At 41.6% G+C, this 13265-nt stretch overlaps 1 protein-coding gene across 3 annotated transcripts in view; it reads right to left on the bottom strand.

Annotated features, from left to right (window-relative positions):
• GRAMD2B (GRAM domain containing 2B) overlaps positions 1–9429 on the bottom strand; it is a 61314-nt gene extending 51885 nt beyond the window's left edge. For 2 of the 3 annotated variants that reach the window (XM_081088906.1, XM_081088907.1), the window contains exon 1: positions 9258–9429. In XM_081088906.1, coding sequence (XP_080945032.1) covers positions 9258–9340 — 83 coding nt within the window. In that variant the 5' untranslated portion in view covers positions 9341–9429. The remainder of the gene's footprint in view (positions 1–9257) is intronic. The other variant, XM_081088908.1, reaches the window with a different exon arrangement.
• Between the last annotated feature and the right edge of the window lie 3836 nt (positions 9430–13265).

Raw genomic sequence — 13265 nt, 5'->3', positions numbered from 1 at the left:
CGTGTAATGAAGAAGACAGTACAAGTAGACAGTGATAGCTGAACCTTCGGTCTAAATTCATGTATAATTTTTCCAAAAAATTGTGCTTTCCATATACATAGGGTACACTCCTCAAGAAAAAGACATCATGTGTGACATTTGCATCCTCAAATAATTTTTTTTAATGCTTATAATATGCTCAACCATACCTGGGTATAGTATAAACATTAAAAAATAATTTTAGGGCAGAATAACAACTTTTACATTTTACTCTTTCCATAATGAAGTTAAAGGTATTTAAACTATTCTTATATACCTTATTCCACCAAATTAGGCTTCAGGCTGTTTCCAAAATTGAATTTATTCTCAAAGGAAGGGGGTTTGCCCAGCTATGACTGCTCAGAGAATGGGCTCCAGGCTTCGAAAGTAACTCTGCAAGAAGAGTTTCAAAAAGATTTTGTACAACTGCAGCATTTTTGGAAAGGCTCTTGGGTTCCTTCAGTGACTAGTTAAGAGACAACACTCACATGTTTTTGAAACAAATCAGTCACATTACTTCATCGAAACACTCTGTACTTGTGCAAAGCACTCTGCACTTGTGGTTTATTTTCGTTGTTGTTAATCCTCACCCGAGGACATATTCTTTTCCATTGATTTTTAGAGAGAGTGGAAGGGCCGGGGCGAGACATCAATGTGAGAGAGACACATCGATTGGTTGGCTCCCGCATGCACCCGAACCAGGCCCGGGGATCAAGCCTGCAACTGAGGTATGTACCCTTAACTGGAATTGAACCTGGGACCCTTTAGTCTGAGGGCTGATGCTCCAACCACTGAGCCAAACAGGCTAGGGCTGTACTTGTGTTTTTAAAAACTGGAATTTATGAATGACTGCTATGGAAAGCTGCAACTGAAATAATTAAGTTCCCTTAATTGTCAGGCCTGCACCCTCTCCAATCTGGGACCCCCTGTGGGATCGGCCCTAAACCAGCAGTCAGACATCCCTCTCATAATCCGGGACTGCTGGCTCCCAACTGCTCACCTGCCTGCCTGTCTGCCTGCTTGCCTGATTGCTCCTAACCCAGGGGTGGGCAAACTTTTTGACTCGAGGGCCACAGTGGGCTCTTAAACTGGACCGGAGGGCCGGAACAAAAGCATGGATGGAGTGTTTGTGTGAACTAATATAAATTCAAAGTAAACATCGTTACATAAAAGGGTACGGTCTTTTTTTTTTTTTTTTTAGTTTTATTCATTTCAAATGGGCCGTAGTTTGCCCACGGCTGTAACCACTTCTGCCTGCCAGCCTCATCACCCCCTAACCACTCCTCTGCCAGCCTGCTTGCCCCCAATTGCCCCCCTCCGCTGGCCTGATCACCCCAACTGCCCTCCCCTCCTGGCCTGATCGCCCCTAACCGCCTCTGCCTTGGCCCCACCAACATGGCTTTGTCCGGAAGGTTTCCCGATCTAATTAGCATATTACCCTTTTATTAGTGTAGATATTATTAAAAGAGAAAGGGAGAGAGGGAGGAAAAGAAATATATTCTTGACAGTTCACATAGGCTCTTGGAGCACCATGTGATATATAAAGCATCTAGCATAATTCGTTGTTAGAATCAAATTCCAAATGAATTAATAGAAACAGTACAGTGATAAAAAAGTTGTTATGATGAACTAGTTTTTCACTCAGTTTACAATATACTTTTTTATAGCAATATACACTGGGGGTTTCAAAATGATTTGTAGGATCACAAGACAACTGTTTTCAGACAATAATCCTTAATAGTAGAGACATAAAAATTAGCATAATTCTTTGCAGTTTTTAAGTCACTGCACATGGAAGGCATAAACTGAAAAACCTATAAGATAACAAATACGGAAATAACCAGACATCTGATACAGATGGACCTTAAGAAAACACCAACATTGTACGCAGGTCACTATCTCCACTGGGGAAGAAGAGGCAGGTCAGCCGCCCACCTCAGTGCCCGAAACGTCACTGACAGGACACAGAACAGCAAAGAGAAGGAAGAGGAGGAGCATCTGCCAGGACAGAAGCAGATCATACAGGTTAATGGTAAATATGCATTTTTAAAATTTCTCTTTTCAACATAACTCAACATTTCTCCCCTCTTTTCCAACTCATTTCTTCTCTCTCCCTATCTCCTTACTTACAGTCTTTCCCTTCACATTTCCATTTCTCCACTTTGGTCTCTTTTTAAACAGGTCTTCTTTACTGTGACCTCTATCTAGTTATTCATAGGTGCCCAGATATTACTATATATTGATTAGGGGCCTGCTAGGATCATCTGCTTAGAAGAGTGAGGCAGATGAGATAAGCAGATGAACTGATAACTGGAGAGTGGCTCAATCAGAAATAATCCCTCCATCAACACTATGAGTTTGCAAAGGTCACCCTAACAAAGCTGTGTTCTGATGGATTTGTTTCTCTCTCCATGTTAAAACTGTGTGGGTTGTTTTATTGATAGGCAACTATTCTGCAAAGAAGTTTGGGGAAAAAGTGATTTATGAGAACAATGTCCACCATTTATTGAGCTCTCCTATGGTATGCGGTCAGGTACTGTCTGATCCTATTCAATCCTCATGACAAGCTCATTCGCCAAGTCCAACACACTTACTAATATATGTGCAATGGAAGGTGGATGTATTAAGGAAAAAAATAACAAATCAACAAAAATGTTGTAATATGTAAAATATGTCTCAATAGTGTAATCTGCATCTTGAGACATCACGTCCCATTATGAATGCAGGAACTTGTGACACATGTAGAATGACCAATGAGAGGGCGAGCATAAACTAGCTCATCTTAGGAATGCAGTTTACATTGGTTCTGCTTCGCTTTTAAGGGTAATAAATTGAAGTTTGGGCCCTAACTGGTTTGGCTCAGCGGATAGAGCATCGGCCTGCGGACTGAAGGGTCCCAGGTTCGATTCCGGTCAAGGGCATTTACCTGGGTTGCAGGCACATCCCCAGTAGGGGACATGCAAGAGGCAGCTGAATCGATGTTTCTCTCTCATTGATGTTTCTAATTCTGTATCCCTCTCTCTTCCTCTCTGTGAAAAATCAATAAAATATATTTTTTAAAAATAAAAAAATAAAAAAAATTGAAGTTTGGATAAAAATACTTCCTTTAGGGAGAAAGAGTAGTTATTAAGGTGACTGGGGAGGAGTCTTTATGCCATTTGAAAATGTGTTTAGTGCCTAAAGCTGAGCATCTAAAGAATTAAAAAGATGTTGTTTTTGTTTTTTTTTTTTAAAGTTTCTATTGGGCTTTAGCAAATGGAAAAAACTCAGCCATTTGAAAATGAGGAGCCATGAGATAAAAGCTCAGTGCCAGGAAGCAGAATATGAAATCAGTGGATCACAGATGTAATCATATGAAATTAGTAGGAAAGATATAAACAAGCCAGCAGGTTAGTTAAGTAGCTTTGGCATGAGATCCTTTTAGCGTAAACTAAACACCAAGATGTCATGTTGGGTTCATGGCGATAGTCAGATGCCATCACAAGTCCCTCAGGCTGAACTGATGGAACGAAGGCGCACTTAATGGAACACTGGTGCTACTGTAGTTTAGGCCTTTTGAATGTCGACTATTTATTTTAATTACCTTAAAAATATATCTATTTATATCTATATCTATCTATTGATACACACACACACACACACACACACACACATATATATTGACTTCAGAGAGGAAGGGAGAAGGAGAGATAGAAACATCAATGATGAGAGAGAATCACTGATCAACTGCCTCCTGCATGCCCCCTACTGGGGACTGAGCCTGCAGCCTGGGCAGTGCCCTGACTGGGATGGAACCGTGACCTCCTGATTCATAGGTCAACGGTCAACCACTGAGATACACTGGCCGGACAAGTTTTTTGTTTTTGTTTTTGTTTTTTTTTAAAAATATATTTTATTGTTTTTTACAGAGAGGAAGGGAGAGGGATAGAGAGTTAGAAACATCAATGGGAGAGAAACATCGATCAGCCGCCTCCTGCACATCTCCCACTGGGGATGTGCCCGCAACCCAGGTACATGCCCTTGACCGGAATTGAACCTGGGACCCCTCAGTCCGCAGGCCGACGCTCTATCCACTGAGCCAAACCGGTTTCGGCGGCCGGACAAGTTTAATTACCTTTTATGCCAGGCTCCCACCTCTACCCACAGCATGTCGCAGATCCTCCACAGTGAGGACTAACATAGCTGCGGTTTATGGTGAGTTGATGTGTCAGGCACTAGGCAAAGTGCACTTCTTACGTTTCCCATTTAATCTTCAAAGCAAGCCTATATGAAACAGCTGACATCAGCATTATCCTTCCCAGATGATGTACCTGAGAGTTAGAGGGACTCAGTAACTTGCCAGGATCACACTTCTAGGAGACAGGAAATCCTACTTTCCTAGAACCTACATTCTTAACTTTACGTACTACCTTAATACGTAATTTCCTCTGACATTAATCTCTAGACCGGACTTGGTTCATTGAATTTCTTTTCAAAACATGTAAGCCAGCCCTGGCCGGTTTGGCTCAGTGGATAGAGTGTTGGCCTGAGGACTGAGGGGTCCCAGGTTCGATTTCGGTCAAGGGCACATGCCTGGTTGCGGGATTGATACTCAGTAGGGGGCGTGCAGGAGGCAACTGATTAATGATTTTCATCATTGATGTTTCTCTCTCTCTCTCCCTCTCCCTTCCTCTCTGAAATCAATAAATACATATTTTTAAAAAAACAAAACAAAACATTTAAGCCAGAACATACCAGATACTTTATTTTTCTCCATCGTTTCAAACTCCTCCATTGATTGTTTTAGTTTAATATAATTTTTATACTTTAAATATATTATAATTTTTTCTTGCTATCCCAAATTTCATATTTAAAAGTGTATGAGTAATCTGTAAGAGTTAGTGACCTGACAACTAAAAATTTTAAAATTATGTTACAAATACACATAAACAGAAAGATAAATAATACATACATAATATATATTATAGCGATCCTCTTGCTAAATGGGCATTTCCAAAGTTTGCAATTATGTAAGCACTAAAAAATCAAGCTATATTCAATAATTATTTGTTTTTGCTCCTCTTGTTTCCAATTCAAGATCCCAACTTCAACCCTTACTCTGTTTGTCAAGTATCCCAATATGCCATGTACAAAGACAGGATATGTTGGATAAAAAATGCTGTCACAGCACAGAATTTATTTTTACTTGAATTCACGATTTAACGTTAAAGGATGCCCCTAAAATTGTTATTACGTCTTGATAATACTAAAAAAATTCATTTCAAGGTAAATGTTTAGGTTGCACACATCTACCTTCTCTTTCTCCATATGTATAACAATTGGGGTTGAACACATTTCTAGAATTCTTATGTTCCAAGTTATTAAAATTTAAATGTTAAAAATTCAATTTGCGCCGAAACCGGTTTGGCTCAGTGGATAGAGCGTCGGCCTGCGGACTGAAAGGTCCCAGGTTCGATTCCGGTCAAGGGTATGTACCTGGGTTGCGGGCATATCCCCAATAGGAGATGTGCAGGAGGCAGCTGATCGATGTTTCTCTCTCATCGATGTTTCTAACTCTCTCTATCTCTCTCTCTTCCTCTCTGTAAAAAATCAATAAAATATATTTAAAAAAAAATTCAATTTGCATTACAAATACATGCTATGTGTAATGTAATTCATTATTTGAATTAAAATAATTTTGCCCAGAAATATATCAGCATTAGTTTTAGATATTTTTGGAAACTGATTAAAAGTAACTTGTCTATTACTAAATCAGATCCACAGAGACTCTAAGAAGTAAAAGTGCATCTCATAAAATGTGTGTCAAAAAAGTGAGGCTGTGTTAGAACTGGGAACATAAAACTCAGAATGAAAAAGGTAATGAAAGTGGGGAGAAACCAGGATCTCAAAAGGAAATAAGTTGTTAAATGACCAATCCTTGGTAAGAAAAGGGGCATCAAAATGCACTCTGGAGATAAGTAAATCTGCAGCCTCACTTCTAGCACAAAAGTAAGTAACTAAGGCACAGCTCTCAGGCAAGTAAATGTACCTAAAAATTCTAACTGCTACTGGTAGAAAATGTGGTGAGGACATTTTAAAAGAGTGGCACTTCCCTGAGAGAGTTCAGCTGAATGTCAGCTACAAGCATATTCTATACCTTAATTAGCGGGAATGGGGCCTCAGCGCTCCCAACTCACCAACAGATGGTAATTGAAAGTAATTATTTGATAGGTCCTCTGAAAAATTCAAGAAGGAAAAATATGATTGGAGTTTGCAACCTATTTAGAGGAAAGCTGACTAATATACAGTAAACTAGTATGTGAGCTAGCAACTTCAATGTTCTTATTTGTAAAATGGAGATAATGGTGTCTACTTCATTCTGTAGGAAAATGAATATAAAGTGTCGATCACACTACCAATCATACAGCAAGCGTTCTCAATAAATGACAGCTGTCAATACCCAGGAGGCTAGGCTCTAGGTGAGGAGTCCTATTGGGTGTTGTTAGAGATGCAGGGGAACGGGGAGAAGTAAGCCATTCGAACACTCTCGATAGAAAATGTCCTTTGGGACACCTGAACTTCAACAACTTTGAGCTGAGTGACTATTAATCTAAGTTATGAAGTTCAAAACGGAAGTTAGACTGCGTTTCTAAGTGTAACAATTTGGCTTCACAAAATGATTTCAAGTGGGGAATTATCATACCAGTATATCACTGTGATAATGTATCTACCTCCCTCTTAAACTTAGTCTTCTGTTACCAAAGCAAGAGTCTAAGAGCTCAGACGAAGAGCATATCTACAATCTTCAGTAGGCCTGGAAATGACCACTTTGTAGGGGAAAACAAACAAAAAACCTAATAAACAAAAATAAATTTAACAAGGACTGCCTAAGGGATAAACATCCTAACTGTGGAGATTGTAATAGGCCAAACTTTTTAACAGCATCGCGTTTGTGTGTTTTATGTGACAAGGACCACCGAAGTCCCTAGGAGTGTGGTACTATACCCATGTGCCTCCTCTCAGAGCTGCTCTGGAAGTCCCAGGAGGGCAGATACCATGGCACAGACATTCCAGTATTCCCCACCATTATTGAACACATAGTAGGTATCCCTTTATTTGTTGAACTGAAATGAATTTGAAACTGACTGTTCCAAAGGAAGCGCTATGTTGGGACCTTGAGCTTCAATGCTTATCATCAACGAAAGTATATTCCCAACATCTAAAGCATTTTGACTTCAGAGAATTAGTCCCAATGCTGTGGTATGTTTTTTCAAACATTCAAAACCATCTCTTTAACTAGATCTCTAGATGATGAGGAGTATGAAGATTTGGAACCTCAGTAGCTGTTGCGTAGACTTGAGTCATTCTACTTTGTGTAACTACAGAGTTTAAAGTCCTGGGTTCCAGTCTTGCTTGTGCCACTTAGCACTCCTGTCACCTATAAACGTCTATGAAATGGTGATATGACTATCCACAATACCTCTTCAGAGAAGTAATGTATATAAAAGAATGATTAAGTGCAAAGGAAACTGATAACATTTGAGAGTTCATTTTGTTGTTGTTGTTGAACTTGACTTTCTAAAAATAGGTTTTTTATTGATTTCAGAGAGAGGAAGGAAGAGGGAGAGAGAGGTAGAAACATCAATGGTGAGAATCATCAATTGGCTGCCTCCTGCACGCCCCCCACCGGGGAAGGAGCCCGCAACCCATGCATGTGCCTGCACTGGGAATTGAACTGTGATCACCTGGTTCACGGGTTGACGCTCAACCATCGAGCCACACCAGCCAGGCAAACTTGAATTGTTAGCAGAGTTAGGTTTTTATTTTGGGGTGAGAAAACAAAAGCATTTTGTGAAGGTTATACCGATAGCAAGTTTTCTCCATCATTGATTTGTACATAAAGAGTAAAGATCATCAGCTTAAGTTGACAATGTTGGGAAGGCAAAGGAGGGAACAGTCAAAGAAAGCGACACTGGACAAATATATGACCAAAGTCTTTAAAATAATTTATCATCTTTGCTCAGGCCGAGTGGCTCAGTTGGTTGGAGCATCCTCCCAGGCATCAAAAGGTTTTGGGTTCAACTCCCGGTTGCGGGTTTGATTCCCTGGCCAGGGAGTGTACAGGAGGCAACTGATTGCTTCTCGCGCATTGATGTTTCTCTCACTTCCAAATCAATAAATCTATCCTTGGGTGAGAATTTAAAAAAAAGAAAAAAATTATTTATCATCTTTTTATGCTAGTATCAATAAGGCATTTTTGATACCTCCAACAGCTTGGTACCATGAAAAAATTGGGCTATTTAGATATATCTTACTATATATCACATTCAGATATTTATGTTAACATCATTTAATGTTATGGTGGTAGCAAATGCCGAAAGATTCTTTTCCTTCTTAGAAGAATGTCTGGGAATAACAATCATGCTTCTGGGATAAAGAAAAAGAAAAACAAAGTCGTGCAGGCTAAGACAAGTTTCATTACAGAAAGCTAATCCCTGTGACCAAAATATCTGAGTTTTCAGTTTCTTAAACCAGAAGAGCGTGTAAGTCAAACAATGTGCAAATCCTATTATGCACATTAATCTTTTAGGAGGAGTCACAGCCCAGTATTTGAGGTGTTTCATTAGGTGTTCAGTGTACTCCTCCATGCAGCTCCTACACCCTCTCTCTCAAAAATAGTGTATAATAAGTTTGTGTTAAGTACCCAACCCAAGGCAGGCAGCCTTGGAGGGGGAAAGATTAAGCTTATTTCATATTTTCCACTCCCTTGAGGGGAAAAGAGTGAAGGACTGGGGGAAAGACACCCTCAAAGTCTAAATCCAATGACGAGTACACATCCCTGTGACATTAACGACCAGTAACATCCACAAGGCAGCGGCATCTTCCCCCGCGCCATGAAGAAGTAGGACAAGTGAAGCAAACGTCAGCACTCTTTCTCGACAGGGCTCAGAGATCGGAATGGGTTCCCCAGCTCTCCCTGGGGAATCACAAAACACCAATCTGACTTTCGGGTCCAAGAATTCACATCCCCACCGGACTGCAAGCTACAGTACCTTCCCGAAATGCGGCCGTGCCTCTTCTCTACGACAGAACCGGAGAAAAAAGAGAGATCGGGCGCCGCAGAGAGCGTTCAAGCCTCAGGACCGCCCGCGTAAAAGTTCCCCAAACTCTTTCCACCCCAAAGTCGCCCCTGGCACGGAGGCTGGGGCAGCGCGCGTCGCCCCGCCAGGGCCGGGGCCGGGCCGGCTGAGAATACTCACTGGGCTGAGCCCACTTTGCTCTCCCTCTTCCCGATCACTTTGGCAGGCTTGGCGTCGTCCACATCTTGCTGTAGTTCGGTCATCGGGGCCGCGGCCGGAGGGCACCTTCAGCCCTCCGCGCGCCTCCGTCCCGCCTCCGGGTCCTCCTCCCGCGGCTGCCGCCCTCGGGGGCGCAGGCCCAGCGCGCCGCCCCCCGCCTCCCCCGCGCCCGCCGCCCCGCGCGCATCCAGGCCGGGCCCGGGCTGCCGGCCGCCAACCTGGACACGTCCGAGCGGCCGCGATTGGTCCGAGCGAGCGGGGAAGAGCCGCGAGGGAGGGAAGGGGCGGGCCGAGGCGAAGGACAGCCTCCTTCCCCACCCCAGGGGCGGAGGGAGAGAAAAAGGAAACCTGTTGAACTAGTCTTTCTTGGGGCGGAAGCTAATTGGCCAAGCAGGTGAGATATTTGCCTAGAAAGGCAGCATCCACTGTATTTCAGTGCTTGATGAGAGGGGCTTTTTAAGACCCGCACTGTCACTAGGGGGTTGAAAAGTGACCAGCCAGCTGTAGACAGAGGAAATGGATACGACTGCGTGAGGCTCTCACACAGATGCGCTGTGTGGGCTGGCTATGTCCTGCCCTAAATTATTCACATAGGATATTGCCTCGTTGAGGAGCGCTTCCCAGGGCCTTAATTAGTTCAACAGCAAAGGTAATGAGAGGTGGTTGTCTTCAGTGGTTGTCTGGTTGACTATTCCTAGTTCTGTGGGGGAGAAGCTTTCATCAAAAGCTCCTAACAACTTATTTTTTATGCACCCAACCAATACAATGAATGCCTCTCCTTCCCGCCTCTTGGTGAGGTTTTGACTTGCTGGTTTTGTCTGAAGCATCCATTTATTCATTGAAGAAATTTTTGAGAGCTGCAACGTTCCAGGCATTCTTCTAAACATTCCCTTATATAGCAAATAACTTATGTGTTGTTGGTTTTCAAATCTGTTACAGAGTAGTTGAGGATAAGAATAACTTGTTGGAAGCCCAACTTTACTTTAAAACAATTATAAGTGGCAATAGTAGAGTATGACATGTCTGGGGGAGAATATTATTAACTCTTTACTCTGGGGCTGCAGTCCTTTCTTTTCTTTTAAAATTAATTTTAGACTTAAGAGTAATTACAAAGACTATGCAACCATATTGTTATATAAATGTACTAGCGGCCTGGTGCACAAAATTTGTGCATGGGAGGGGGGGATGGTCCCCTCAGCCCAGCCTGTACCCTCTCCAATCCAGGACCCCTTGGGAGATGTCCGACTGCCAGTTTAGGACTGATCCTGGGGGCCTAGTCGCCCCACGCAGCCTGTTCAGTCATCCACTCACTTGCGATGGTCGCTTAGGCTTTTATATATATAGATTCTACAAATATTCTCTCTATGTTTTCCTGTTTTTTGTTTGTTTGGTTTGGTTTTTTTGCTTCCTGAGCACTGAGCCCCTCCTGCAGGAGCCCATCTGGGGAAGGCTCTGGAAGCTTGGAGTCCATGCTCTTCAGTGCCCATTGCAGGCTCTTCCTGGGAACATTATGCCTTTAGCCTCCACATCCTTTCTCTAGCTCCACCCCCTACTCAGGATGAGGATGGGCTTGGAATTTAGAAGAGGTTGTCACCCTCCCAAACTCTGGGTAGTGACTCTCTCCATAACTTTCAGGTGCCCTCCATGCTGCCCCCACTACAGATCTCAAGCCAGAACTGACTTTTTCTGCCCTCAAGTAGTTTTTTCATTGCAGTAAAATATATGTAATATTTATCACTTTAACCATTGGTTAAGTGACATTAAATACGTTCGCAGTGTGTGTAACCATCACGACTATCTATACCCAAAACGTAAAAAAAAAGTCATCCCCAGCATAAACTCTGTACCGTTCAACAATAACCTCTATTCTCCTTCCTGTCTCTATGAATATGTCTGTTCTGGGTACCTCATATAAGTGGAATCAGACAATAGTATTTCTTCTGTGTCTGGCTTATTTCACTAAACTTAATGTTTTCAAGGTTCATCCAAGTTGTAGCATGTATCAGTACTTCATTTCTTTTTATGGCTAAATAACATTACATTATATGTACATTTGTTTATCCATTCATCTGTTGATGAACATTGGGGTTGTTTCTGCTTTTTGGCTACTGTGGCTACCTTTTGGGTAAAAATACCTATGAATGGAATTGCTGGTCATGATGGTAGTCCTATGTTTAACCTTTGACAAAGCATGGTCAGGCCTCTTTTACTGCATGAGTAGGGGCAAGTGTTCCCCAGCTGGGCTTACAGCTCAATTAACGAGCACTGAAATTGCCCTGAAACCTGTTCTTCAGTGTATGGGATGAGGACTTCAATAGTAGATCTTAAGTGAGAAAGGAGGGGAAAGGTGGGGTAGGAAGGAGCCTGTGGGGAAATAGCAGATAGTCCTTTCCTAGAGTGGGGAGGAGTTAGAAAGGAGCAAGTATTTTACATAGTGACATTTGCCTAAAGTTAAAAGACATTGTGAACCAGCTTCCCAATTTGTTTATTCTTGGGGTTATTATACAATAAAATAGAGTGCAGTATTTAAAAGGCAGCAGCAGGCAAATGATAGGAGAAACTTCATTGTAGTGTGAGAAAATAGAGAGTGAACATTATGTCTAAAATATATTTTAAGAGGCTCTTTGATTTTGCTCCAATAAAAAAACCTTTGCCTTTCTTCCTCCAAGCCTATGGGAACATAATTTCTTATTTTTAATACCAAAAGTAGGTCCAGCTGATATTTTCTTGCAGTTATTGAAGCAGACCAGTAGAAAATGCATGCCTAAACCATCGCTTTTCAGGAGGTAGGGGATTTCTTTTAATAGCTTAAAATATTGATCAAATATTGGTCTCTTTTTAAGATTGGCCAGATACGCTGTGCATCTGTCCATAGTCCTAGTGGCAGAATTCAAATATGAGTTTGGGGATTTGAGTGCCGCTAAGGTTGTAATGTATAGTTAAGTAGTTATCTAATTTATGACACGTGGCAGATTATGTATTTAATAGAAAACATAAGTGCACGTAAAGTGTTGTCACATGCCTATAATTTAATGCATATTGTCTGAGGACATGTTTTAGAACAGCGGTTCTCAACCTGTGGGTCGCGACCCCTTTGGGGGTCGAACAACCCTTTCACAGGGATCGCCTAAATACATCCTGCATATCAGATATTTACATTACGATTCATAACAGTAGCAAAATTACAGTTATGAAATAGCAACAAAAATAATTTTATGGTTGGGGGTCACCACAACATGAGGAACTGTATTAAAGGGTCATGGCATCAGGAAGGTTGAGAACCACTGTTTTAGAAGATGATGCTTTTATCAAGATGGAACCTGGAAAGTTGAGTAATAGTTTAACTATGCATGATATTTTATACATCAATGTCATAAGTCAAAGAATTCCAGGAACACTCATCACATCATCCCTGTTTACAAATTAAGGTCAATATCCAAAAGAGGAAGTGGGAAAAATTGAGAGTTCAGAAGATAGCAATATATGGTAACACTGAAGAACTTGTTATAAAATTATAAAACTTTAAAAAACATTGTAAGATGAAAGTTGAGAAACATTACATGTAGGGGACCTTTACTGAATGATTTCTGTCAAATGTGAAAGAAAGTTTCCTGATGAATTAACATTGGGATGGGATTCTATAGAAGACTGTGGAATCTTCTACTATATAGGACTTTGAAAACAACACTTAAAAAAAGGCAAATAGGCCCTTGCCAGTTTGGCTCAGTGGATAGAGCGTCAGCCTGAAAACTGAAGGGCCCCGGGTTCAATTCTAGTCAAGGGCACATGCTTGGGTTGCGGTCTCAATCCCCAGTAGGGGGCGTGCAGGAGGCAGCCGATCAATGATTCTCTCTCATCGTTGATGTTTCTGTCTCTCTCCCTGTCCCTTCCTCTCTGAAATCAATAAAAAATATATTTTTAAAAAGCAAATAGAATAGTTCTGCACCACTTTTTCCCAAGCCAAGTTAT

The sequence above is a fragment of the Myotis nattereri genome (genome assembly GCF_964212035.1).
Source record: "Myotis nattereri genome assembly, chromosome: 4".
Taxonomy (NCBI): domain Eukaryota; kingdom Metazoa; phylum Chordata; class Mammalia; order Chiroptera; family Vespertilionidae; genus Myotis; species Myotis nattereri.
The sequence above is the reverse complement of the archived record's forward strand: the minus strand, read 5'-3'. Positions and strand labels throughout refer to the sequence as shown.